This window comes from Pleurodeles waltl, chromosome 6, assembly GCF_031143425.1.
Source record: "Pleurodeles waltl isolate 20211129_DDA chromosome 6, aPleWal1.hap1.20221129, whole genome shotgun sequence".
In the NCBI taxonomy this organism is placed as follows: domain Eukaryota; kingdom Metazoa; phylum Chordata; class Amphibia; order Caudata; family Salamandridae; genus Pleurodeles; species Pleurodeles waltl.
This window is the reverse complement of record NC_090445.1, coordinates 763693900-763721057: the sequence shown is the minus strand read 5'-3', so window position 1 is coordinate 763721057 and position 27158 is coordinate 763693900. Positions and strand designations below refer to the sequence as shown.

General features: G+C 43.1%; 1 protein-coding gene across 1 annotated transcript in view; it reads left to right on the top strand.

Moving 5' to 3' along the window:
* Positions 1-27158, top strand: part of TECTB (tectorin beta) — a 230403-nt gene that overhangs the window by 27196 nt on the left and 176049 nt on the right. Inside the window, exon 3 of the mRNA XM_069242215.1 lies at positions 12977-13167. Coding sequence (XP_069098316.1) covers positions 12977-13167 — 191 coding nt within the window. The remainder of the gene's footprint in view (positions 1-12976; positions 13168-27158) is intronic.

The window sequence follows — 27158 nt, the reverse complement described above, 5'->3', positions numbered from 1 at the left end:
AATAGAAAGGACTTCATGGTAAACTAACAGCCATTGAGCAACATATTTACTTATACGTGTCTGACCAACAATTCACTTGGAGCTTTTATTTGATCTCTGATTCATCTGCTCCAACTTCATATCCGGAGCCACAGTATTGAACCTTCCCCCTCTGTGTTTCACCACAAAAAGTCTCAGGATTCATTTTCTGAAGAGGTATCGTTTTTCCACTTTTAGCTTCCTCACTCTTTCCAGATACCAGGACCCTACCTCAGGTAGTTTATGCAATCAAATTTGTGAAGCACAGCAATCAGTGACTCCACAGTGTTCATGTGCAGCTCCCAATCACCTTCCCAATCACATGTGCCAAGTTTTTCACTAGATCTATCATGTGTAAAAGATTTCCACAGTACTTGCAAAGTTCTGATTTTTCTTCACATTCTTTGACCAACTCTACAAGCTTGGTTTTCAAGTTTTCTCATTTTAAACTGAGTGTAGTGAACATTGCTTGGCTTTGTAGTATGCCGTTTGAATGGAGTTGCTCACTTCTGAGATAAGATACGCAAAACCTAATTTGTCAGTCTTGTTCCAGAAAGTATTCCAACGCAATGTTTCTGTAGCCTCAGGTATGATAAACATACCATGTAACAAACAAACATAATGAGTTCTGCTCAAAACTGACTGGACAGTTGTGCTTATAAAGATTTCAGCCTCAATAAGTACATTGTGTATGCCACATCCACTGAGATAACTTTCTGCATACCACAACACAACTTTTGTCATGTGGAAAATGCCTATCATTGGATAAAGATTATCAAATTCTACTGTATTGCTCATAAAAATGTCAGTTACACTACGGAAAACACCTTAATCGCAGAAAATTGACAGGATATGCTGGTCTTCAAGCTGAGCACGCACATTTTGGACATTGTTTTAGAACTGTGTACACTGTTACGTAGTTTGTGACTGGAGATGGTATTACTGGAAAAACAGAACCTTCTTCAGTAGGACAGTATTCTGGGAGAACAGAGCATGAATTCCAGCCCACAAGGGAATTGGCTTTTCTTCATCTTTTTGTCCGCACTAAATAAGTGATATGATAAATTCAGTTAAGTTAGCTTTAAGGACTGTAGCATCAGGTAGAAGAAGATCCATGTCCCCAGCCACTGTGAAACTTTCTGGTAGACTGGTAAGTGTTGATGACTTTGCACATGTTGGCAAGGCAGTTGGGTTATAAGTTTGCAACTTTGTTTTGTTTGTTTATGCCTACAGCTGACACAGATTGTTTTCCAGCAGCTACTTCATTGGTACAGTCTTGAAAAATCGCAATGGCAGTTTCATGTGTGCTGGATGTTCCAGACAAAGAAGAGCTGTATTCAAAATCAATATTATTAAGAGCAGCAATTGTAAATCCTTTCCTGGTAAAGTGACTTGGAAGAGGTGTGCTTCCGCATTCACAAGAATTTACAGCTTGAGCTGCTAACAAGTTCTTGCTCCAAACTATGTCATTGAAACTTGTTGATACACCACTACTTTTCACTGAAGTGATTAGCTCTCTAATTTTGCACTTGTCATAGATTGTGTGGGCAGTCATCATGTGTAGCGGAGTTTTATTTTTGCTGTGATGTAACCATAAAGCATAATTTGGAAAAGACAGTACATTTGCACAGCATAAGCCTGTCGGTTCATGGGTTTGTCTTCCACTTCTTCCCTTATATCTTCAAAGCCATCATCAATGCCAGCTTCTGTTCCAAACTGAAAAACTTTAGTTTGTAACAGTTTTGCTTTGCTGATATTAAACAATTATGTCACAAATGTTAAGACAATATCAGGCTGTTAGACCTGACAGTCTTAGGGTGGTCATCCCCATCTTTATGCCTGTCTCCCTCCACTTTTTGACACTGTTTTTGCTGGTTTTAGGACTCTGCACACTTTAGCACTGCTATCCACTGCTAAGGTGCATATGCACTCTTCCTTACCAATATGGTAACATTGATTCATACCCAATTGGCATATTTGATCTACTGGTAAGTCCCTAGTAAATTGCACAACATGTGCCCAGGACCTGTAGATTGAATGCTACTAGTGGGCCTGCAGCACTGCTGTGCCACCCACATAAGTAGCCCCTTAAACATGTCCCAGGCCTGCCATTGTAAGGCCTGTGTGTGCAGTTTCACTGCCAATTCGAGTTGACATTTAAAGGTACTTGCCAAGCCTTAAACTCCCCTTTTGCTACATATAAGTTACCCCTAAGGTAGGTCCTAGGTAACCCAGTGGGCAGGGTGCTGTGTAGGGAAAAGACAGGACATAAACGTGTGAGTTTTATATGTCCTGGGAGTGGAAAAACTCCTAAATTTGTCTTACACTGCTGTGAGTCCTTCTCCTTTCATAGGCTAACATTAGGACTACCCGCATAAAGTGTTTGAGTGGTAGATTCTGATGAGAAAGGGTTAAACAGGTCATATTTAGTATGGTCAGAATGGTAATACAAAATCCTGCTGACTGGTGAGGTTGGATTTAATATTATTATTTTATAAATGCTACTTTTTATGAAGTGAGCATTTCTCTGCACTTAACTCCTTCTGTGCCTTACAGCCTGTCTCCAATCCACGTCTGGGCTGGGCTGGTTGACAACAACTTTGTGCATTTCACCCAGACAAACACAAACACAGGATGCTCAGTCACACCTGCACACATATGCATACTGAATGGGTCTTCCTGAGCTGGATGGGTGGAGGACCTGACACTTACATTTCAAAGGACAGTGGCCTGCCTCACACAAAGGAATGCCAAACCCCCTAATGGGACCCTAGCAGACAGGATTGTATTGAAAGGGGGCCTGGTGCATTTCAAAACCACTCTTTGAAGACTCCCCCACTTCAAAGGCACTTTTGGGTATATAAAATGGGGGCCCTGACCCTACCAAACTAGACACTTCTTAGGACAGACACTCTGCACCACAACCTGCAACCTGCCAAGAGAAGCTGCCTGGCTGCCGAAAGGACTCACCTGGACTGCTTTACTGTAAAGGACTGCTGCATTGCTGTTGCCCTGCTGCCTTGCTGGCCTCTAGCTCTGCTGAGAAGTGCTCTCCAAGGCTTGGATTGAGCTTTCCTCCTGTTTCCTGAAGTCTCAGGGCCAAAAAGATTTCATCTCTGCAAAGAAACTCCTTGTGCGGCAAAAATCAATGCACAGCCTGCAGGAATTGGCACACAGCCTGTCCAGCAGTGAGAAAATCACTGCATTGCCAAACCAGAACGACGCAGCGCGGCTCCTCGAGTGGAGGTTGACTCAGCACCAACATTGCGACAGGAACTTTGATGCACATCCCACCGGATTGATGCATCGCCGATCCGGAATGACCAGCACGACTTCCTGTGAGAGGAATCGATGCAGCGCCAGCCATGCAGCAGATATTGTGCTGCATAACTCACCAGATCGACGCAACAGCTGTGACTTTGCCCTGCACGCCCAGGATTTCCACACATCGTCCCTGGGAGTCAAAAGATTATGCATCGCAAAGAGTATTCAAGCCCTTGCCGCGTGGAAAGGAATCGACACATAGCCTATGTGCACCCGCAAATCTGTCGCACACATACCTTTTTCCATGCATCTCCTCCTCTGCAGTCCTCGTGCACGTAATTGTGATGCAGACTAGGTACTTTGTGCTTGCAAGAGACAATTGTTGATTTTAAAAACTTAAGACTCTTATTATCATTACAAAAGTGATATTTCAACTTGTGATTATAAAATCTTGATCGTTTTGACCTTAATTTAATCAGATAAAGCCTATATTTTAATAAATCTGTGTGGTGCCTTTTTATGGTGTTTTCACTGTGTTATTGCATGATTTATTGCACAAATACGTTACACATTGCCTTCTAAGTTAAGCCTGACTGCTCAGTGCCAAACTACTAGAGGGTAGGCACAGGATAATTTGGATTTTACTGCACGCTGTGATCTTATTTTGGCAACAAGAACTTCAGGAGTCAAATCAGCTGAGAACACCAGAATTGGCTCATTCTTCTTGTTAAACTGACAAAAGCTAATTCTGTTATTGTACATTCCCAAAAGAAAAATCTTCATTTCATTATTATGGATAAGTGCAGTTCATCAATGTTGACCATTACTCCTCTCAAATCACTTAGTGTGAACCCATAGCCAGCACTCAAGAGTGGCTTTAAAACTTAATTTGCTTTTTCAAAGAGTGCAAAACTTAACTGAAGGCTGGTGGTTACGTTGCTCTTGGAGGCTCATTGTACATTCATATTTTCGAATGTATACATGCATGCAGTTTGGGTGGGCATACAACCCGCTACAGCTATATTTATATCGCTGTTTAGATCAGCTACTCGGCTGAAAATTTCATCTTGGGAGAAACTAGCTGCAGATAAAAACATGTTTGCCCTTTTAGATTCACATGCTCTGGACTTTGTTCTTTCATCAATCCCTTTAGCCCTTGTTCTGGCTAAACCACAGATAACACATTGAAGATCCACTGCTTTCTGATCAGTTGTTGGAGGTGGACAAGGGGTAGCCATTAATCTTCTAAGTGGATGGGTATAGGGTTTGGTTGTCATCATTTCTCAGAAGACTTGGGGCCAGATGTAACAAAAAAGGCATTTGCGATTCAGAAATAGCGATTTTTAAGAAAATCGCTATTTCTGATTCGCAAAATGCAAAGTATCATATTTGCGATTCGGTAATAGCGATTTCTTAAAAATCGCAAGTACTATAACCGAATCACAAATTGCGATACCGACCCCATTCGCACCTATGGGCCTGTAGACCCATATTTGCGAATTTTTTGCATTTCCCAAATTGCGAATTCCTAACTGGAATTCACAAATTTGGGAAATACAAACCCCAGGGTGCTGGGGGCCTAAGGCCCCCTCTGCTGCACCCCAAGAAGTTTTTTAAGGACATGTAAGGCGCACACATGCCAAAGGGGCATGTGTGCATTATATGTCAATTTTAAAAATGCATTTTTAATGCATTTTAAAAATTTGCACATGGTTACCACCAAGTTCAACTTGGTGGTAATAACGATTCCTTAATGCCCAATTCGCATTAAGGAATTGCTTGTTACATGTGGTTTAGAAATCGCAAATAAGGATTCCTTATTTGCGATTTCTTATTTAGAGAATCACAATTTGCGATTCTCTAAACAGGCTCGCAAATTTAAGGAATCGCTATTTTAGCGATTACTTAAATTTGCGTTGTGAATGCCTTTCATAAATACTGAAAGGCATTTTTGCATTCGCAAACGGGCATTTGCACCATTTGCGAATGCAAAAAGGCTTGATACATCTGGCCCTTGGATTCTTGTTGTGGTTCACTGGTTTCTGCTATTTTTTTACATTTATTTCCAGGTTTTTACCATTGTATACGACTTGTAGCACTTGTTGGTCCAATGATAAAATATTTTATCCTCTTCACCCATCAGTTTCAATCTTTTGTGAACTTCGTCTTGCCATATTTTTGCAGCACCTCAAACTTTCTTCTGTCCAGCCACAGTTGATGTTAGCTTTTCTTTAAGGCTAGTTTGGCATATGACACATATTTCTTTGTTGAAGGAGTCCTCAAATTTTGTAGTTAGCAGCACTCTATCAGGATGTAAAGCCCACCTGCTTCACTCATGTTTATGCATTTGAAACAATGGAAAACCTGAAACAAAGACAAAGTTAAAATAAATGACGAATATGATGGCTAAAACACATCATTATAGAGCTGCCATTGTGGAAAATGGTGGAAGGGTTGCTCTGAGGAGTTTTTTTTATGACTCTATAAGTTTTCTTGACCCCCAAAACCTATGTTTTGACACCAAAATGAAGTATATAGGTCTCATGGTTCTTGAAATATTACATCATCAATGCAACACATCTGCCATTTTTAAAAATGTCATCCAGAGAAAATTGGCCCGGATAACTAATGTCTACCCAAGGAAAAGTACTTCTGTAATGATACAAAAACATAAATCAAAAATGAAACTCTCTGGACAACTATTTTTTACAGAGGTATATTAAGGGGCTAGGACAATGAAGAGAAGCATCGCTTTTGGAACTGGGTCAAAAAGTGGATTAGACTGACAGTGCGCGTGTGGCACTGTTATTTCAGAATACTGATTGTTTGTTCTATATCAGAGGTACTCATGCTTTGTAATGGAGAGTTCCACTAGCAAAAAATTTATTTGTGTTGGGTCCCACATAAAAATGTGTTTCAGGGATACGATAAAATGCAGACCGCAAATGATGACGAGAGGAAGTTTTATTAATTAAACTGCGCAGTCAGATTTGAATTGAGGCATGAGGGATACTGGGCAGTGCTCTTCCGCTTGGCTCTTACTTTACTTTATTTATATTTTCCTCTTCTGATTGTCCCCTTTTCACCTGTCAGTGCCCTTCATAGAACACTCTATTGTCTCTGTTCATGTTTTTGTGCCAGCAGCACATTCTCCTGTCACTACTGTACTCTATGTTCACTATCACTCTCCCATCATTGTCCACATCTTTCATGTCACTGTCTACCTCTTCCCTTCATTTTCCTTCATCTGTCAGTGTTCCTGTCTCACATCTGTGTCTACCTTCTGACACTGTTCAACTCTCCTGGCTCTCACCTTGTCTCCCTTCACTGACCCCCTCTTGCGTTTCTTCCATTACTGTTCAGCTCCGTCACTCCTTCTCTATTCTCAACCGCTTCCCATAGCAGCAGAGGAATTTCATGTAAAGTAGATTAGTTTGTCACAAATGTTATTGTGCACAGGCACAGCCAATAGAGGAGTGTCACAGTTGATGATTTTTCTCAATGGCAATGGCCCTCGACTTAAACACTTTCTGGTGCTCTTTGAAACTGGTACTGATTGTTGTGGTGGCAAACTTGGCTTATTTAACAAGCCTCTGCATGAAGATCTTTCATGAGTTAATTTGTTTTTTAGCTGTAAAATTGGCCATTTAGAGTAAATTTTGTTCATCAAGATACAAAAGCAATTTAAGAGCTGAGATCCTAAATTATAGGAACTCCAAAATCTACCAACAAAATATGAGTCGGCCCTGCATTTTGTTTGCTTTATTTTTTCCATGGTCCAGTTATATTTAGAAAATTTGCAAGAGGTGTCAGGAATAGTTCTTTCACGCTCGCAGGACTACAAGCAAAGTTGCTGCAGTGTGTTGTGTAAAAGAGAGAGTGCAGAAATGCTCCATAGTTACAAAGATAAGGAGCATTTCTGCTCAGCCCTTTCGCTGGCCCACTGTGTGCAGCCTAGCGCCAACACAGGCACTCTTGCACAAATGTTCAAGGTTGCCTGTGTTACAGGCAGGGTTGTTTTTGTGCAAGAAGGTATACTTTCCTGCACAAAAACAATCCTTAGAGACATTTTCAATCAATCAAATGGATTGAAAGAGCGTAGCTAATCACTGAGATGGTATCCAGGCACTGAGAACATAACTGCTAAGGGGTTCAATTGAACAGCCAGGTCTTGATTCCTTTCCTGAATTCCAGAAGAGAGGATGAGGTCCATAGGTGAAGGGGGAAGTAGTTCCAAGATTTTGCTGTGAGGTAGGAGAAGAAGTGTCCTCCACTGTTGCTTTGGTGGATAAAGGTGTGTGTGCAAGGAAGAAGAAAGCAGAGCACAGGTGTCTGGAGGGTTGGTGGAAGTTCAGACGGTGTTTGAAATATGCTTGTCCTTGATTGTGAAGGACCTTGTAGGTGTTGATCAGCATCTTAAGTTGACATTCCTTCCAAATGGGGAGCCAGTGGAGCTTCTTGAGGTGGGGTGGTGTGGGTCCATTTGGGGAAGTCGAGGCTGAGTCTGGCTGCTGAATTCTGTATGGTCTGTAGACTTTTCAAGATGTGTGAGGTGATTTCTATGTAGAGTGCATTGCTGTAGTCCAGCCAGCTGGTGACTAGGACTTGAGTGACCGTTGTCTGGTGTGGATGGGGAGCCATTTATAGATCTTACAGAGCATGCGAAGAGTAAGGCAGCAAGTGGAAGAGATTGTGTTGGTCTGTTTTGTTGTGGTGAGCCTCCTGCCCAGGATGATGTCAAGGCTGGAAGCATAGCCTGTTAGAGAGAATGCTGGTCCTAGTTTGGTAGGCCACCAGGAGTCATTCCACGGTGGTCTGTTGAATTTTAGGCAGTTGTTACTCATCCCGTTGGCAATATCTGTCATGACACTGAGGAAGTTGGCCTTCGTCATGGAGGGTTCTTCAGATATTGAGAGGATGAGCTGGGTGTCATCTGCGTAAGCTATGATGTTCATTCTGAGGGTTCTGATGATGCTGGCCAAGGGGTTCATGTATATGTTAAACAGAGTAGGGCTGAGCCTTAAGAAGTGCCACACACAATGTTCTTGTGTTTCGCGTGGAAATGTGGTGAACGGATTCTCTGGGTGAGGAAGGATGTGATCCATTTGAGATACTCTCTTTGGATTCTGATGTGATGAAGCCTCTTGTCAATGGTGTCATGGGATATGGTGTCAAATGCTGCTGAGAGCTCAAGGCGGATCAGGGCTGCTGTTTCTCCCTGGTCAAGCAGGGGTCTGAGGCCATTAGTGGCAGTGATCATGGAGGTTTTGGTGCTGTGGTTGGTGCGGAATCGAATTGGAAGGAGTCCAGAAGATTGCTGATCTCCAGGTGTTCTATAATTTGGGATTGATGGCCTTTTCGAGGACTTGGCAGGAAAGGGGATCAGAGAGATGGGGTGGAAGTTCTGGGGTCAGAAGAAGGTTTTTTGATCCACTGCACCACCACTGCAGATGAATCCACCCCAATCATGGAACACTTCAATATCCAACTCTGAATCAATGGCAAAATCACCATCAGAGGCACCCTTGCCTACAGACTTCCAGGACCACCCCCCAGTTTTTTCACCACCATTACCAAATTATTCGACCCAGTCATCACTGACTCCAAAAACTAAATCTTTCTTGGAGACCTCAATTTTCACCTTGATGACCTCAACAACACCAACACTGCCAACATCCTCGATAGCACAAACAACATCAGCCTCACACAACTAGTCAGCTACCCCACACACTATGCAGGACACATGCTTGACCCCATCTTCACGGCCAGTGACAGAGTCAGGTATGGCCATGATACCAAGCTCACCTCGACAGGAGAGACCACACCATCATCCACTTCACAACCACAGGATCCCCCGCTGCCACCGCCAAGCCTCCCAGCACCTCACACCACAGCTAGAAAAACGTATCAGCGATCCAGTGGATCAACACCCTCAACACATCTTTCCCTGACACTGCAACCAACCTAGAACAGGCTGTCAATTGTTTTTCTATCTGGATCACCGATTGCACTGACAGAGTCACCCCCCATAAAGCCCTTCAATCTCAAAAGACCCTCCGGTCAGTACAGTACACAAAGGAACTGAGAGCTGCAAAATGCAACTGCAAGCAATTAGAAAGGAAATGGTGCACTAGCAAGGACGCCACAGACAGAACCACCTTCAAGCCATCCCCCAGCAAATACCACCAACTACTGAAAGAGATGAAGAGGAGTGACTTGGCCAATCGCATCAAAGCCAGCACTATCCACTCTAATGAACTCTTAAACATTGTCAGAGAGTTTTCCAAACCCTTGATTACCAAAAACATAATCAAACCTTCTCAAGAACTCTGCGAAACCCTGGTGGACTTCTTCCACCACAAGGTCTTCACCATCTACAAAAACTTTGAACTCCACCCACCACCGCCAACACGCTAAGCCTCCTCACTCCCATGGATGCAAACCCCAATGCTATCTGTGACCACTTTTGCATCACCTGGGACCCGCTCACCACACAAAACATCACAGCCATCATGAACTCAGTCCACCCAAGAGCACCAATGGACTGCTGTCCCCACCACGCTTTCAACCTCAGGAGCAGGATGATCAGCAGCAAGCTGATGGCGATTCCACTTCCACCTCTTTCTGTAAGTGCTGCAGAAAGCAGTTCATGTGTAAAGAATATATTACAAGGATAAATAAAGATATTTATTTTGTTGTGCTTCAGTTTGGAAGGCCTAGCATTTTGATGCATCCCTAGGTTTACAAGTCTTTTTAAATCTGAGAATACACCCAATTCCATGGGTCGATGTGTGGGAATGCCCATACTCCATCCATGGAATGCCTCCCAGGTTGAAATGTAAGATAATGCAGCATAAGCAGCTGTTTTGTGTTACATTTCTCTACAAAGTTATGCAAGACCACACAAATCAGGCCTTTCATGGCTTTGTAAATATTACTTAAGACTTTGAGTTGTTCTTGTTTCACCTTGCATGCTGCAAGGACAACACAAAGGCTCCATGAAAATCACAGGCCTGTGTTTTAAAAAATCTATTTTACATTTTTGTTTATTTATGTTCTAAAGTTCTTTTTAAAGTGTACTTCAACCTTTAGAACAAGAGAATATAAATTGGTTGTTCAATGTAATTGAATGAATGAAACAAGAAATTTCTCCAGCGCTCAGTTCACCTCACACTCCATCTGTGCTCCTTTTCCTATACAAATTCATTGCAAGCTGTCTAAAACAAACACACTTGCAGTTAATTTAATTAGACTATTTTTGTTTGTGATTGTGGTTGCTTTAATGGGGGTAGGTGTGTTTTTTGTGCTAAGTGTGTATGTATGAGATCTTAATCGATAATGGTGAAATTTTGTGGCACTGATGTTGACTATTGTGGTATAGGTAGAAATTAAGTTGTTATCTGTTTGATGCATATTATCATAAGCATAATCATACTGTCAATTTTCACCTAGAAGGCCATAATTCAAAATGGAAATCAATACTATTATATACTTCTATTTTTGATTTCTTCACTCCGCTGATCTTTCACCTATCTTTTTTACTGTGCATATTTGCTCCTGGTTTACCGCAAATAAAACACAACTGCCTTATTAACTGCATTTTGAAGGACTTCCTGAATTTAAAAAAGCAACATTAAGGCATTGCTGCTACTTTCCTATTTATGTGCTAAGTACTGTATGAGTATATCCGGTTAAAACAGTTATGATCAATGTTTCACAAGGTATTTTTTTGCAAATTACTACATTCATAGTTGAACTGAATTTCGGAAAACCTCAGTTACCTAAAAACATTTGTGTAACAAAATGGGTTGTTAGGTGAGAGAGATGAGTGTCCCAATCAAGTAAGTAATAAACATAATATCTATAAGGGTAAACCACAAAAGTCATTAAATAAACCTGTGCTTAACCCTCTGGTAGCTTGGCACAAAAACAGAATTAACGTAGTTGCACGCAATGTGTAAAGTATTTATGCAGCACTCAACCATTGATAAAGTGAAAACATAACAAAAGAAAAATCCCAACCAATTTAAAATATGGATTAAATGTTGATAAATACAATTACAGCAAAGTGACAAAAATCCAATGAGTATAACCGGAGATGTGAATTTTGAAAGGTTTCAGTGGAAATAGCTTGAAGAAGCACAAACAGCCAATCACGGTTATCTGGTTGCACTGGACTGGGTTGAAGTCAAAGTTAAGGCCGACCAAGATGGAGCGTCAGTCGTATTCAGGGACCAGGTTTGTCTTGGTGGAAAGATTTTACCATTTAACTCAGTCCAATATTCACAAAAGAAGCTTTCGTCAAAGAGATAACGAGAGGTCATGCTGCAGATTGGATTGGGGGAGTCACTACTTGACAATTTGTTGCTGAAGTCCTTTAAGTCTCCACAGTTGAAGGAGTGTTCTGATGAGAAGTCCTGAAGGTGTCACGTTTATACCCAGTGCCAGCTTTTATGTGGGGGATACTCCCTTTGCCTACCCCTAAACTGGTTCTGGTCAGTCCTCCATTTTTCCCTGGGTTTGGCTCCAATTTATCTAGGGAAATAAAGGACAGCAAGGCCCAGGTGTAGACTGCATTTGGTAACAACTTGGCGGGCATGTTCCAAAGTCAGGAAGGTGGTGTTACAGCCCTCAGACTACCCGTTGAAGTCCAGGAAGGTTGTAGCAAAACTCCCAGGCTATCCTGATCAGCAGGGGAACACTCTTCCCCACACCCAGGCCCTTTTTGCCCCTTGTCTGGAAGGAATACACTTCATATAACAGGAGAGTCTTTAACTGTCATATGACTCTGGACACTGGTAGGAAGATACATTTGGTTTAAGCAGAAAAATGCTAACTTTCTAAAAATGGCATTTTCAAAATAGTTATTTAAAATCCAAGTTTATCATTAAAAAGTATTTACCATGAAAGAAGATTTTAAATTACAAATTAAATGAATCAAAATATTTCTTTATCTGGTTCCAAACTGAAATGATCACTTATTGAATCTAATAAGGTAACCCAGTGTTAGTCTGTGGAAGAGCCAGCATTGCTGCAGGGAAAAACGACTTTGAGGAATATCCACTGCCAGGACTTGTAAAACCACATGTTCTACTTTTTAAATACCATGTACCTTGCCCTATGAGCCTGTAGGACCTACCACAGAGGGGATTTATAAGTAATTGAGTTAAAAGGTTTTGTCCTGGCAAAAGGTATATTTTGCCAGGTTGAAATGGCAGTTTCAAACTGCAAACACAGGCTGCAGTGGCAGATCGGAGACATGTTTTGCAGTGCTAGTTAAGTGGGTGGCTCAATGTGTGCTACAGCCTCCTTGTAGCATTTAATTTACTGTCTCTGGGTACATGCAGTACCGCATACTAGGAACATTTATGTAAATTAAATGTACCATTTGTGGAGATACCAATTTTACCATGCTTAGAAAGGACAGCACAAGCTACTTGTCCTTGGCTAGCAGGATTAAAGTGCGCAGAGCCAACAAAAAGAGCTTCAGCAAAAATGGGGTAGTGAAGGCAAAGATCTGGGGAAATACCACAAAATAGATGGTCACTTCCAACAATTTGCCAGGTTTTAGACAAACTATAGAGTGCACACACTGTTACAAAATTGTGAAAATATTGTGAGATGGAAGGTGTTGCAGTCTTGTGTTAGTTACTCTTTTAACATAATTTAAGCATGTATTTTATTTGCCATTTAGATGTCATCATGGTACACTGCTATCCCAAGTCTATCACTGCCAAAATTCCTGAATGTGCTTATGGATGGGAAATCCACCAGCTGGCTCTCGGAGGGATTTGCTACAATGGGATCGTTGAATCCGGGTACTATCAGTTCACAATTCCGGATTTATCACCCAGAAACAAATCGTACTGTGGAACTCAATCTGAGGTAAGGAAATTCGAATTACCACAAAGTAATCTTCAAATACTTGTTTTGTAGGCCTCAGCAATGCCAGAATACTCGTTGTTAACCAGCTCCCGGTTATCCTGTATAAAGTACATGAGACTAGTTAAGTGGGCAGTTCGTGGTCTGGAAATCTGCATCAATTGGTGGTTCAGTTCACCTCCAAGATGTATTCTCTGATTTAAAACAGCTTATGATATTAATTTTAAATTAATATAGTGCTTCTTATGCCAGTTTTTTTCCTGGTTGCTAATACTGTACATAGCAGTGCCAACTGATTAGGAGCTTACAAAGTTACAAAACATTTCTCTTTTACGCTTACCTAATTCTTGCAGTGCATATCATTTAGGTATGTCACCTATGTGTCATAAATAGCAATTCTAGGAAGTATTGGTGCTCTGGATCAGTTTGGAGTCTTTTGTGCTGGAGTTCAGTCGTGGGTCCTGTTTTCAGAATAAACTAGACTTTTAGAGGTTACTAGGAAATTCCTGCGTCTTTCTTCATGCCTTCTCACAAAATTCAGTTAAAACATGTAGGTTGTCAATTTTCTGCGCATGTGGATCTTCACCTAAAAATAGGCTTTGATAACTTTTTTATCTTGCTGGAAAAGTAAAAAGATCACCATCATTCATTCGGTTTTAACTTTTACAAAGCTATGAAATTTATAGATAATGCTCGAGAAAATGTCTATTCCATTTTCACCTTCAACTGACTGACGAGCAAATACTAGCAGTTTGTATAATAAATCTTTGCCAAAGCATGTAGTAGGTAAAGGGGGAAACCCAACGAATTAGGGGAGGTTAGTATTTGTATTCTGTATGTGGCAAAGGCATAGATGGCTATAATGCCAAAAGGCACAAAACACTAAGGCCCTCATTATGGCCCTGGATAAAGTGGCAGTAATACCGGCAACAGGCTGGCGGTAATTACTGTCAAATTATGACCATAGCGGAGAAAACTCCTATAGACAGCCAATGTCCCAAACCAATCACCAGGGCGTTAACAACACTGACCGCGGTGGTAGCCAACAACTGCCAGACGGAAGGCAAGGTACCACCCACCACATTTTGACCCTCCCATCCGCCACGATTTCCGGGGCGGTACCAATGCCATCAAAAACCTGGAGGAAACACATCACAGAAGAGCAAAGACTCACCATCAGAGACACAGGGAAGAGCAACAGCGCCATAGAACCGGAACTGCAAGTCTTCCCGATGCTCATCTACGTCATGCTCCACCTGAAACACCAACGCCGACGAAGACGACGACAGTGAGTACAGCCGCCTAGCACACACAGGAGGGATGGAGGAAAATGAGAGTGAGACACACTCGCACAACACACACTAGACACACACCATACACACAACCATCTGCAGTCGAGAATACTGCAAGGACAACAAGAATGCAATAATGAGAATGTATTGATATAAACGGCTGCCATGTAAACCAATTGTACGAAAAACATATATAAAAAAATGTACACAAAGGGCAATGCCCAGTTCAATGTACTAAGGGCCCACATGGCCACAGGGCACAGTCCAAGACCTTACTCGAATCCTGACATCATCCCCTGATAGAACTCTGCAGGGGCATCAGTTTGCAAGTGGGCAGGGACATCCGGGGGATGGGGATGATTAGTGGTAAATGTTGACTTACCAGTGTCCAGTCCTCCGGCTACTCTAAACACATGCCTCTACATCTTGTGCTTGCTTCTACTCTCTGCACATGTTTCTCACCTCTTGTTTTCTAATTGTGCCTTCCGGATATGCATCACAGATCCTGGTGTCCACTCCTACTTTCTCTTCTAGCATTTGGAAATGTGATGTTGCTCCCTTCTTCATGGGCACATCTCTCACCCTTAGGCCCAGATTTACAAAGATGTTACATAACACAGAGCAGCAACCAAAGTTGCTGCACTGTTTTGCAAGAGAGGGAGAGAGCAGAACAGTGTTCTTCTTTCCCTGCACTGGTGGTCTACTTTAGGCCACCGTTTGCCGATCCATAAACAGCTGCACCATAGTGCAAGAGTGCATGCATTCTGTTAGGAATATTTTTTACTTCTCGTTATGTCAGCCTTGAGGTGTAAAATTTTGCCACATATGCCTGCTCACCAATTTTTGTAGATAAAGATTTGTGTCAAAACCAATGGGTGGGTGCATGGTAATGCCCATGTACTACCCATGGAACGTCCCCTTGATACAAAGTAATACAATGCCGAGCATAGCTCAACTTTGCATTACTGTGGGGAACCAATCAATAGTGAATCCCAAACTGTGAAGCAAGATGGCAGCTGCGTGAGACAGCCATGCGTAGTCCTCTCCCTCCTGACCAGAGTTAGCTTGACTAAACTGCCAAAGTGGTGGCTCTCACCGACCAGGCATTGCTGGGAAATGTGCCTGGGTAGTACATTGTTTATTTTTTGTGCTTCACTTCGATCATGGAATTTGGGATGGTTGATTTGGTTGCAGTAGCTGCTAGGCGGTCATGGCGCACACTGGTGGCTGGACGGACGGAGCGGGAGCTGAGAGCTGCATGCTAGAGAAAGTCAGCTCTCCTGTATATGGCCCCTAAAATGGTAAGAGCCTTGAGTGCAAAATCGGGGGTTCTCTGGCCTCCCTGACAATAGAAGGCGGGACTGACCCCAGTACTACTCACAGCACAAGGTGAGGAAAATCTGGTGGAAGCAGTTGAAGTGGTGCCTCTTGAAATGTGAAGAGGGAGAAAGACGATAGGAGTGGGAAAATGAACATGGCCTGCTCCCCCCTTCACCTGCACTTCCAGGGGCAACGATATTGGATTTTCTGGGCAAACCAGTGGGTGAGCAAAGATCAATATTGTGCACCCAAGAGGCAGTTGGGGGTGAAGGATTCCCTCAGGAAGATGGAGGAGGTAACCTAACTGGAAATGCCCTGCTATGTGGCAAAACAGACAAAGGAACAATCCATGGAACTGATTCATCTTTATCTCCAGGTACAGATTTAGCTATTTTCCCACATGAGCATTCTGGTTATGTTGCTTTACCTGGATCTGCTCCCCACCAGGTCAATCTTAAACCAGCAGAAGGCATGAGAGGGGCACAGGGAGGGCAGAACTGTTACTACGCACCGATAAGGGAGCTGAGAAACATGGAGTGAGAGCTCCTCAACAGAAGCCTGTCCAGGTGGTGTGAGGCCTAGCCAACCCTGTAAGGGGGAGCAGGGAGACTGTGTGAGTGGAGCTGCTGGTCCCTGGTAATGGGGTTCAGACCTAGAAATGGTTGAGCCTTTTTTCTCATTATCAGTTAGGGATACCTCTGGGGGAACCTCAGTGGCATCTTGCTGAGCAATGTAAGTGAAACTCAGGCTAGAAGTGCTCATCATACAATCAGAAAGTCAGAAGGTAAATGTGGCAACAATGGAAGGTGGCATGAAATAGGACTATTCTGATGCACAGATTTTAGGTGGCAACTTAGGCCCCCAGGATCTGTCAACACAGGGCCAGGGCCAGCCTACACAGGCACCAATTCTAGAGGTTATATACCACAGTATTATGGTGCATAGAGAAGAGATAAGGGCCAACGGCTGCCGGACCCAAGGCACCACCAGTAAACTGCAGGGGCAATTTGGGAAACTGACTAAAACGTGTTTGGAGATTTCAAAGCAAATGACTACCCTGGAGGACACAGTGATGACAGCAGAGATGGACATAGCGACTATCAAGGAACAAGCAGAGGCCCATGAATCACAACTTAGGGAAACACAATGAAAACTGGAATACTTTGAAAATTCAGCAAAGGTGTAATAGTTTGAGACCACTAGGGATTGATAAAGGCTTTGAGGGGGACGATACAAGGTAGTTCATAGAAATCCAGAAGGCTCATAGGTTCCCTTTAATGAGAAAGCAACGTGATCATGATTCAGAGGAACCTACAGCAACCCTGGTCTTTTTCAGGAATTTTCTCCTAAGGCAGCCTGTGTACGAGAAGGTCTGACCAGACTCCAAACAAAGTGTCCATGGCTGCTCTTTTTTTAATACCTGATTTCTGCCATGTAACGGTGGACAGGCACTGGAAGCTTTGACAATTGATTAAACCTTTCCAGGACAAAGAAGCACTAGCTTATCTGATAAATGGAGCAAAGTTATTAGGGGTGAAAAGACATGTGTGTTTAACTCTCAAATCAAGGCTAAAGAATTTTTGGAGGAAATGACTTAATGGTCTCAGATGTGAAAACCCTCTATAATGGATGAAGGATCTAGTTGTTCTGCGGTAGGGTCCATGGGGAGCTTTCCTGATAGAGGGGCTGTGAATATGCCAGAGCGAACGTAGAAGTAACTAAATCTGGTGGAGGAGGGGATTGGATGTAAGAAATGTGGGATGGAAATGGGGAGAGTGTTAGTGTTCATTCTTGACTCCAATCCCCACTATTCTGATCTGTGGTTTGTCTTTATTTTTTTTCTTCTAGCTTTTGTTTTTGGTGTTGTGTTTGTTAAAGTTTGCTTGTCTCTTCTTTTTTTTTCGTGGCTGTTTATTTGGTTAAGGAGACATTATGGTGAGCAGTAAAATTCTTTGATGTGATTTGGCTCTGGCCAGAGTGGAGGACGCACAAAACATCAATCAGACCAACAAGGGTCTGAATGCTTCACTAAGGTGGGTGGGGCATGGGGACATGAGGGTCTGGGAGTGGGGGTTAGGATGGGTAGGCAGAAGAAGGAGAGAATGAGGGAGGTGGGAGGCGGATGGGGAGCATGGCCGAGGGGTTGGGGTTCCGCAAAGGGGGGTAATTTGGAGAAATATTGCTATGTACTGGATTGAAATGTTAATCCTACATTGTGTGGCTTCTACACTAATCATATGAAGGGGGGTGCAACAAGATTGCATGGTGGGCACCGTAAGCAAACTGATGATTATGAATGATGCAAGATAACAACATTGTGCATTTGCACAGCTAATGTATGTAGGTTGAACGATAGGCCCAAAAGACAGAACGTTGCAGACATGTTCAGATCATTTAAAGCTGCCATCGTATGTGAGAAAGAGACATATATACCATGGGCCAAGTAAGCTTGGCTCAGGATAAGGGGGTATACCCTTCTGGTCTGTACCTCACATGGTTCTTCCACGAGGGGGTCGCAATTGTGACAAGAAATGGCCTACTACTAGTTAAGTGGTCCCTAGTAGATGAGTTATAATGGAATGTCAAATTGGGGGTATAAACCTCACTATCTGTTCTATCTATGGCTCTAATTCAAATGAGGGTGCAGTTATTGAGAGCTTGGACTTAGAATTGGTTTCTTGGCAAACCCCTTTGGTAGTCTGTGGGCCCCGAATATTCATATGGAAATAAACTAGATGTTTGTGTATCCAGGACAATTTAGTGGAAAAGAAGCCCCAGGTATTTGGACCTATTTGTCAGCTACTGGAGGATCACAGACTGAGAAATGCATGGACCAGGCTCAAAGCCCAAGATCTGGGCTATACATATTTCATGCATCCACACGAGAAATAGGTGTGGTTAGACTATTTGTTAACATCATCTGCTTTGGTTGGTAAGGCTAGCATTAAGAGACTTCCAGGGGTCTTCACAGATCATAATCCCCTTATTCTAGAGATTGCTAATATGAGGGCAAAAAAGACACAAAGCTAATTTGATAGGAAATTACTGTTGAATGCAGACTATGTGGAGCATATAAGAAGATGGTTGGATGAGTAAATGGCTAATAATAGACAAAGTGCCCATGAGGGTGCTCTGTGGTATGCTCTAAAAGACAGATTGGGGTGGAGACCATCTGCTTTGGTTTTCATAATAAAAGGCAGCAGGCTAACAAGATTACCCTTCTCTATGCGGAACTGTATGATCTTGAAGTGCAGCACATGCAAGTGATCAGGGAGAGACAGGATGATCAGGAACTCCAGCAAAAGATCATTGCGGTTAAGGCAAGGTTAAATGGCTATTATGTCTCATGCCAGAAACTTTCAGACACATAGAGCTGGACTCTATGATTATGGGAGAGAATTGGAAGAGTACTAGCCCTTCACAAATCACAGAAGGAATCAAATTCATGTATTGAAGCTGTAGTAGACAGAGAGGGAGGCTGGGCTAGCACAATGGAGGCTATTGCAAGAGTTTTCAAGAAATATTATCAAGAAATTTATCAGGATCTTACAGGCCCTTCCTTGTGGCAAATGAAAGCCTTTTTGGGGGAAGTTAAGACAGTGGGTCTAAGGAAAGAAGATTATGAATCCCTAGAAGCAGTCATTACTGATGACGAAATCACATTGGCCTCCAACAAGGCGGCAGGCCAGACAAAAAAGTTCAATAGAATTTTATAAAATATTTTTTGCAGAAGAAGCTGAAGATATGATTGATATCTTTAGGGGTGTACAATGCGGAGGACTGCCACCCGCCTCTTGAGGGTGCACAAACATTGAGGTTTTTTTAAATAATGGGAAACTCCAGATGAATCCCAGCTTCTATAGACCAATCTCATTAATTAATAGTGATGATAAACTCTATTTAAATTCTGGCTTCATGCATGGAAGGAACATAACCAAACTGGTGTCCCCACGGCAGCACAAGTTTATTCCGGGGCAGGGTATGACAAACCATATAAAATGGGCAATCACCCCGTTTAATGTAGCAGAAGTGGCAGAGAACCCAGTGGCTATGATCGTGCCCGATTTAGAGAAAGCCTGCAACAGAGTGTCATGGGAATACTTGTGGGAAATACTTTGACTAAAGGGGTGTGGCCCTGGGCTGATTAGAGCAATGAAAGCATTATATTGTAGGCCAGTGGCCAGATTTTAATTGATGAGAGGGCAATCAGTTGAAATCACGATTTTGATGCAGGCTTGACAGGGATGTCCGTTTCTTTGCGTTATAAATTGACCCCTTCATCAACAGGTTAAAGGGTAATGGTCTCATAAGGCCTATCAGTTTAAAAGAGATGGACACTAAAGTTTTAGCATACACTGATGACATTGCGGTACTTTCTCCAGAACCTGTGAGCGCCCTGACCGAAATATAACAGGAGGCTGATGTTTTTGGTGCTTTCTCTGTTTATATTCATAATAAAAGGAAGAACCAGATAGTCTGTACAAAGGTCATTGTTTTTAGTCATAGTAGGTGAGTGTAAAGTGTATTATGCTTAGGGATTAGAATTACAGTTGAAGTGGACAGGTTATTAATGTTAATTGTGCACCAACGTTGAACAAAAGTAGGCAGGAGCTAAGCCGAATAAACAAGTTACATTTAACTTTAATATGCAGGTGTCATGTGCTTAAAGTGATTGTGTTACCAAAAAATCTATATCTATTTACGGTACTACCGCTAGACTTTGACTTAAAAAAATATTATGTGTTCAAATTTCATGTGGCGGTATAAAAAAGTGAGGCAGTCCATAAGATACCTGGCGTTTCCTAGAAGTAGAAAAGTTGGGCGATGCCGAATTTTAGATTCCATTATTGGGCATCTCTTTTACAGTATGTGGGGATTTTGTTTACAGACAGAGTGGACTCTAGAGTAGCTCAGACAGACTTAGTGCCAGTCGATGAATTATCACTACGTTCAGAGGTTAGGGGGTGCTTTACCCGAAATTTGGAGCATAGCTGCTAAAAGATGGTCAATTTTAAAACTATAATAGCTACGTTTAAAATTTGGAATTACGGGCAGTGAAATGCGCGACGGGTGCTGCTGTACCCCCCCACACCGCCACATTGCAGCCGGCTTCGTTAGGAGCCCGCTGCAATGTTAAGGCCCTGTTCCTGCCCTGCAGTGAACTCCTAATAGGGCCGGTGGGTTTCAGCCCAAACAGGCAGACGGATGGGGGGAAGAGTTTGGCAGGTGACCTCTGCAAATGTTTAGTAAATCTGGGCCTTATTTATGCATGCTTGCTTTTACACAAATGTCACTCACCCATCCCAACATTGTCTCGTTCTCTCGCTCAGCTACCAACGCAGCCTTGCACACATAACTCCCAAAGAGAAAACAAGCACATCCACAAGTAAGATTGCAAGTCGCATGCCAATTATATTTTTTTCTTTGCAGCAATGATTTAATTTAAAGTATATGCAGAACAAGAAATGAAAAATGTATGTAGTGGCATGCACCTGGTTTCACTTCTTATTGCCAGACTTTGTAACCTGAGAGCAAGACAAGGTCACTTTCTGTGACCTAATAAAGTCTTGTTATTCTATTTTATTTCCTCTATTGAGTATGAACGGAGGAGAACTCTACAGATGCATTTCAGGTCTAACTTGGCAGCTTTAACTGTCTTTAAGACATTGGTGTGTTTGTGTCACCCCCTTCAGCCGCTGCAAGAGCCTTTGTCAATCACATTTTGGGTCAGCCCACATAAGTACTTCTTCCCCATCATCATACTAATGGACGTTTTGTGTGTCATTTCAGTTCCAAGGGAGTGGTTCATTGCAATGCATAAGGTGCATTGTTTTCCATGACAGCTAGCAGCTTTCAGGGACTATTTGGTGAAGGTAGAAGCCATCCTGGAAAGAAACCTTACTCCATTGGGCCAGATCAGCAGTTTACCCCGACTGACAAAATGGGAATGTGCAGAAGAATGCTATTTTCTATTCTACTAAAATAGGAACCCATGCGATTTCAGTAGCTAGGTATTTTCTTCATAACTGACCAAGATAGGCCTTATATCAATACCCTTGGCAGAATCCTGGAGAATTATGAAAATGATGTCAAGCATTGGAGACAACTCCCTCTAAAGATAATGAGCAGGGCAGCCCTAAACAAGATGATTTGTTTACCTAAATTCCTATTCGTCTTGCTGAACACCCCATTTGAGGCCCCTGACCACACTTTATGGAGGTAGATGTGATAAGTGTCTCTTCCAAATCTAAAACTGCACTTCTAGCCATTCCAGCTAATGATGGTCAATGACTAGGTGTACACAACCCAGCAGGACACTGCCCTGATGGCAGACAGGCGGGTTATGGGCCCTGGTGGGATGCCGGAGATCCCTGTGTGGGAGGACCGAGCGAGTGCGCCGCCACACCTAACGGCTACGGTAGTGTGTTTGTGGGGAAAAATGACAGTGAACTTAGGTTTTGGAGGGAAGTTAACTCTTGAGACGTCACTATGGAAAACTGATGTATTGAGGGACCTAAAGAAAATAAAAGGATACAAGAAGTAGGAGCAGCTGTGCATCTCCAAAATGGGGGATGTTTGTTAGGATGGGGATGTGATACCCTTTCAGGAACCTCAGAAACAATATGACATGGTAGGTAGTCAAATTTTCCACTTGCAGATGAAAAATATACTGAGGGCACTTGTAGGAGACTTGGATGAGTTTGAAGAAGAGGCAACACTAGAGATTAAAGTCCTGAGTGTCCCCCTACACAAACATGTTGTGTTGCAGATTTATGCCACACTGCTCAACAACAGTCTATCTTCCCTGACAGCACTCAAGGAGAAATGGTAACGGGACCTAGTGCGGATTGAGGATGACACCTCATGAGAAGTATGTAGATATCCATGGAAAGTCGTCATCAATTTCAGATTTCAGACTTGTACTGCTGAAGATATTCTGTAGACCATATTATACTAGAACAACATCTTTGGCAAAGAGCAAGATAGATAACAGTATATACCTCAGATGTTGTAGGCAGCGAGGCACATTAGTCAACATGCTGTGGGACTGCCCATATATACAAGTGTATTGGGAGTGTAACCACTTATCCAAGAGTCCCTCTATTTTTTTTGGGAGACCCTCACCAACTCCTTTCTAGTGCAAATATATTATTACTCCAGTGCACTCATAGCTAATAGCATCATTATGGGGTCTCCTCTTTCCCCTAACAAAGGGAGTAGTTTCCACATAAATCCAGGAAACTATTAGGGATCCGTGAACAAAAATACTAAAAAGTGCAGTGAAAGTAAGAAAATGATCTACAAATGCCTCTATCACTCAGCTGCAATCCAACTTTACTATGGCTGGGATAGGGTATGTTTAAAAACAAATATAATGTGATAGGAACAAATTACGTGTCCTTCACACATACCTGGTCGGATGGACATGTTTCAGCCCACTCTTGTCCAAAAGGGTCATTGGCTTTCTCCAGGACCAAAGAATCAGCGAATCCCAAAGTGCCCAGATATGGGTTTTACTTTCCTGGACTTCTAAATTTAGTGTAATGACTTCACAAGCTCCATATTTGTGGTGCCCTACTGCTCCTATGGTGAAGACATATATATCGAGGTCATATTGATAATTTCACACTTTTTTCTAATCTGGAGGTGTTAACTCATACCTTACTTTGTGCACTACCCTTGATCAACTACATATACCACATATTCAAACTGTATTTCCATAGTACAAACGAAAATGAACATAAAAATAAAAATAAGAATAAAAACAAAGATAAATAGGAGAAGATTCCTCCCTATTTTTCTATGGATGTCCCCCCGAATTCAAGATGACCTCCTTTATTTATTCAACACACACAATTATCTCCCATTTCACCTACTTTATTAAGAGATTCATCTACTCCTTCTGTTTTTACAGTCACATCTCTTGATGTTTTATGGCACTATAAAAGTAAGAAGATGTGGCCATCTTTAACCGCTTTAGTGCGACACCCACACTACCTCCCTGGTGCATTGCATCTGAGGATTTTTTTAAATTAAAAAACCCCCAGGAAACATGGAAGATTTTTTATGACTGTTGGACTGGGTGATAGAGGCGCTAAAGACTGTGACAATTGGTATGTGACAAGGGGAAGTAATAGTGTGTCTTTTTTGTGTGTCCTGAAAGAACGTGCTGATTGAGGGAAGAAGCGAAGGTAAGGTGACCTCTACTGTTGAACGTATCACATACACACACCCACCAGCAATTTTGTGACTGTCTGCATAGGCTAGTGTTTTAGAGCAACAGTTTAGCCAGTAGCAGAGATGGCATCTCATTGGATGACTGCTGCTCAAGCCCTAACTCTGACGGGAAGAGGGGGACAAAAAACATAGCCACATCACCTCATGATCTGTACCCTGTCATCTCAAAGCTGAGCTTCATGTTGGCTCATGCCTCTCCACCCTATGCCTGCAGACTTCCACTGCCAGGAAAGAGATTAGTAATGGAGGGTACCCAGGTACGACTGAACAATGTCTGATGTTTAAACGGAGGCAGCAATGCAGCCCCACAGATGCAGTAATGCAGCCTCTGCTCCTTTCTCATTGTATAAAATGTATGGGAACTGAAAAAATGAATTGTAGTTTAAACGTATACTGCTGACATACGTTCAGCATGGCTCTTTTCATGAAGGGGCTGCAAGAACATTCTAAGCAACATCCTTCATATCTGTGGTACTCAATCATATGCCAGAATCGCACTGCCAAAGATGGAGTTGCTAGAGGTGGGTAAGTCATTGAAAGCTTCAGCAGACTCAAACCAGATGCCTGGCTATGAATCAACTCAAGTCTTCATGAAACAGTGGGTTCACAGATGAGAGCATGGTCATTTTTGGATGTTTGTGGGCCTGCTTCATGGGCGGAAGTGATGGAATCTACTGTTGTTTATAATTATCTTGATATTATCACAAACATTCCCTGGATTAAGCACAACTGCATACAGTCTCCCATACCTTGCATTAGGCCTATACATTATGGGGGTGATTCTAACCCCGGCGGTCTTAGACCGCCGGGGTCAGGGTCGGCGGGAGCACCGCCGACAGACCGGCGGTGCCCCGCAGGGCATTCTGACCGCGGCGCTTTGGCCGCGGTCAGTGCAGGAAAACCGGCGGTCTCCCGCCGGTTTTCCGCTGCCCGTTGGAATCCTCCAAGGCGGCGCAGCTTGCTGCGCCGCCGAGGGGATTCCGACCCCCCCTACCGCCATCCAGTTCCCGTCGGTCCGCCCGCCGGGAACCGGATGGCGGTAGGGGGGGTCGCGGGGCCCCTGGGGGCCCCTGCAGTGCCCATGCCACTGGCATGGGCACTGCAGGGGCCCCCGTAAGAGGGCCCCTAAATGTATTTCACTGTCTGCTGCGCAGACAGTGAAATACGCGACGGGTGCAACTGCACCCGTCGCACAGCTTCCACTCCGCCGGCTCGATTCCGAGCCGGCTTCATCGTGGAAGCCTCTTTCCCGCTGGGCTGGCGGGCGGCCTGAAGGCGGCCGCCCGCCAGCCCAGCGGGAATGTCAGAATTACCGCCGCGGTCTTTCGACCGCGGAACGGTAACCTGACGGCGGGACTTTGGCGGGCGGCCTCCGCCGCCCGCCAAGGTCAGGATGAGGGCCTATGTTTTTATAAATTTAAAACTGCCCTGATTCGCAAATGTGTGCCACTTTTTTAACTATCTGATACACTAGTGGGCACTACTTTTAATCTGGTGCCCGAAGCAATTCTGTCCCAGTCCAACCCTGATCTCACCCTGTAAGAGCGGGCGGGCTGGGCCATCCTGATTGAAAGCAGCTGCAGCAGTGAGGAGGGGTGGTGGGCACTGCTGCAAGTACCCATGTCAGTTTGGCTGGCAGTCTTCGGATGGACAAGCCGGCATGCGCACTCATATCTCTCCAACCGAGCTGTGCTGTACAGCTGGGTGTAGAACAAGCACAGGCTCCTAGGCCCTGTCTGAGCACCAAACTAGGCAGCTCAGACCAATCCCTACACTTCTCTCATACTAGGTATTACTAGCATGAGAGCAGTGTTTTGATAGGGGAGTCTAGAAGCCTGTGCATGGACTGCCAGGACTTGAGAGAAGCAGAGAAACACACAAGCCTCAAGGCAGCTGGCAGGTAAGTGCTATTTTATTCATTTGCCCATGCTACACCCCTCCCCCCGCTTCACCACCACTTTTCTTTCCCAGCAGCCGCCTCTGGTTCAGAGACACACATAAGCACATAAAGGCATACATGCACAAAAACAACATGAAAATATATAGTAAAAGTGACTCCGCTATTCAAGTTCAACCAAAACAGTAAGTGGAAGAAGGCTGAAGCTCAATTTATTATGACATTTTGTATGTTAAAGCCTAGGTTAGAGCCTCTAGACTTGTATTGAAGAATAAATGCTCCATTGTAGCTTGAGTGGCTTCAATTTATGCTGTTGCACTAATTGCCTGATTACTATATCAACTATATTATCAAATATGTTCAAGTACTCTTTAGTTCTGGAACAGGTAGACATACTCTGAAAAATGCTTCAAGGCTGATAGAAGCCCGAGTGGTCTCTGCCGAATGAAAACATGGTTAAAGGCCAGCTGTGTCCCACAAATAACTGTATCATTTTTGCAAATGCGACCAACATAAAGAGAAGATGGAGTCAGTTGACATGCAGAAAAACTGCAAAATAATTTTTCATCCACATTGAACAGTGCAAAGAATGGTTTCTGATTAGTCCACCTCCATTGTGAGGTATAGGAATGTCACTAAGAACATTTTCCTTTTTTCCATTCTCACTCTTGGTTGGTTGGTGCATGAAGATATAATTTTTTTCACATTTTCACAAGTTCCAATTACTTTGCAGAATTTAAATAACAACAAAACATACTTGCAAACTGTGACTGCATGCCTGCCTTTCACACTAATCCACTTTTTCATTTCAGGATTATGCAGTTGTATATGTTTATCAAAGCCTGCTGCTCGCGGACAGTGGGCACTTTACATAGGGTCAATGAAAAGTCCCCAAGGCTGTCTCTGCCCTTCTCCCCCAGAAATGTAGTGTCTCCTACAACCCTGGTAAGGTCTACTGCATAGTAAGTGCAACATTATACCCTGCAAATAGTAATACAACAGTACAGAAACATGACACCAAAACATTACAACCCTGCTGCACTAGGTTGTAGAAATGCAATACTGCATACCATCTGCAACAGTGCCACAAGAAATTCTGTGTGTGTCTACAATACTGTCTCTGCAATTCTAAGCACAATAACAGGAAAACACAACTACAGTATAGCAAGTGCAGTCTACAAACCTAAGCAATACAGGACATGCCACAATAGCAGCCTAACAAAAACATGATAATTGCAGCACTATAA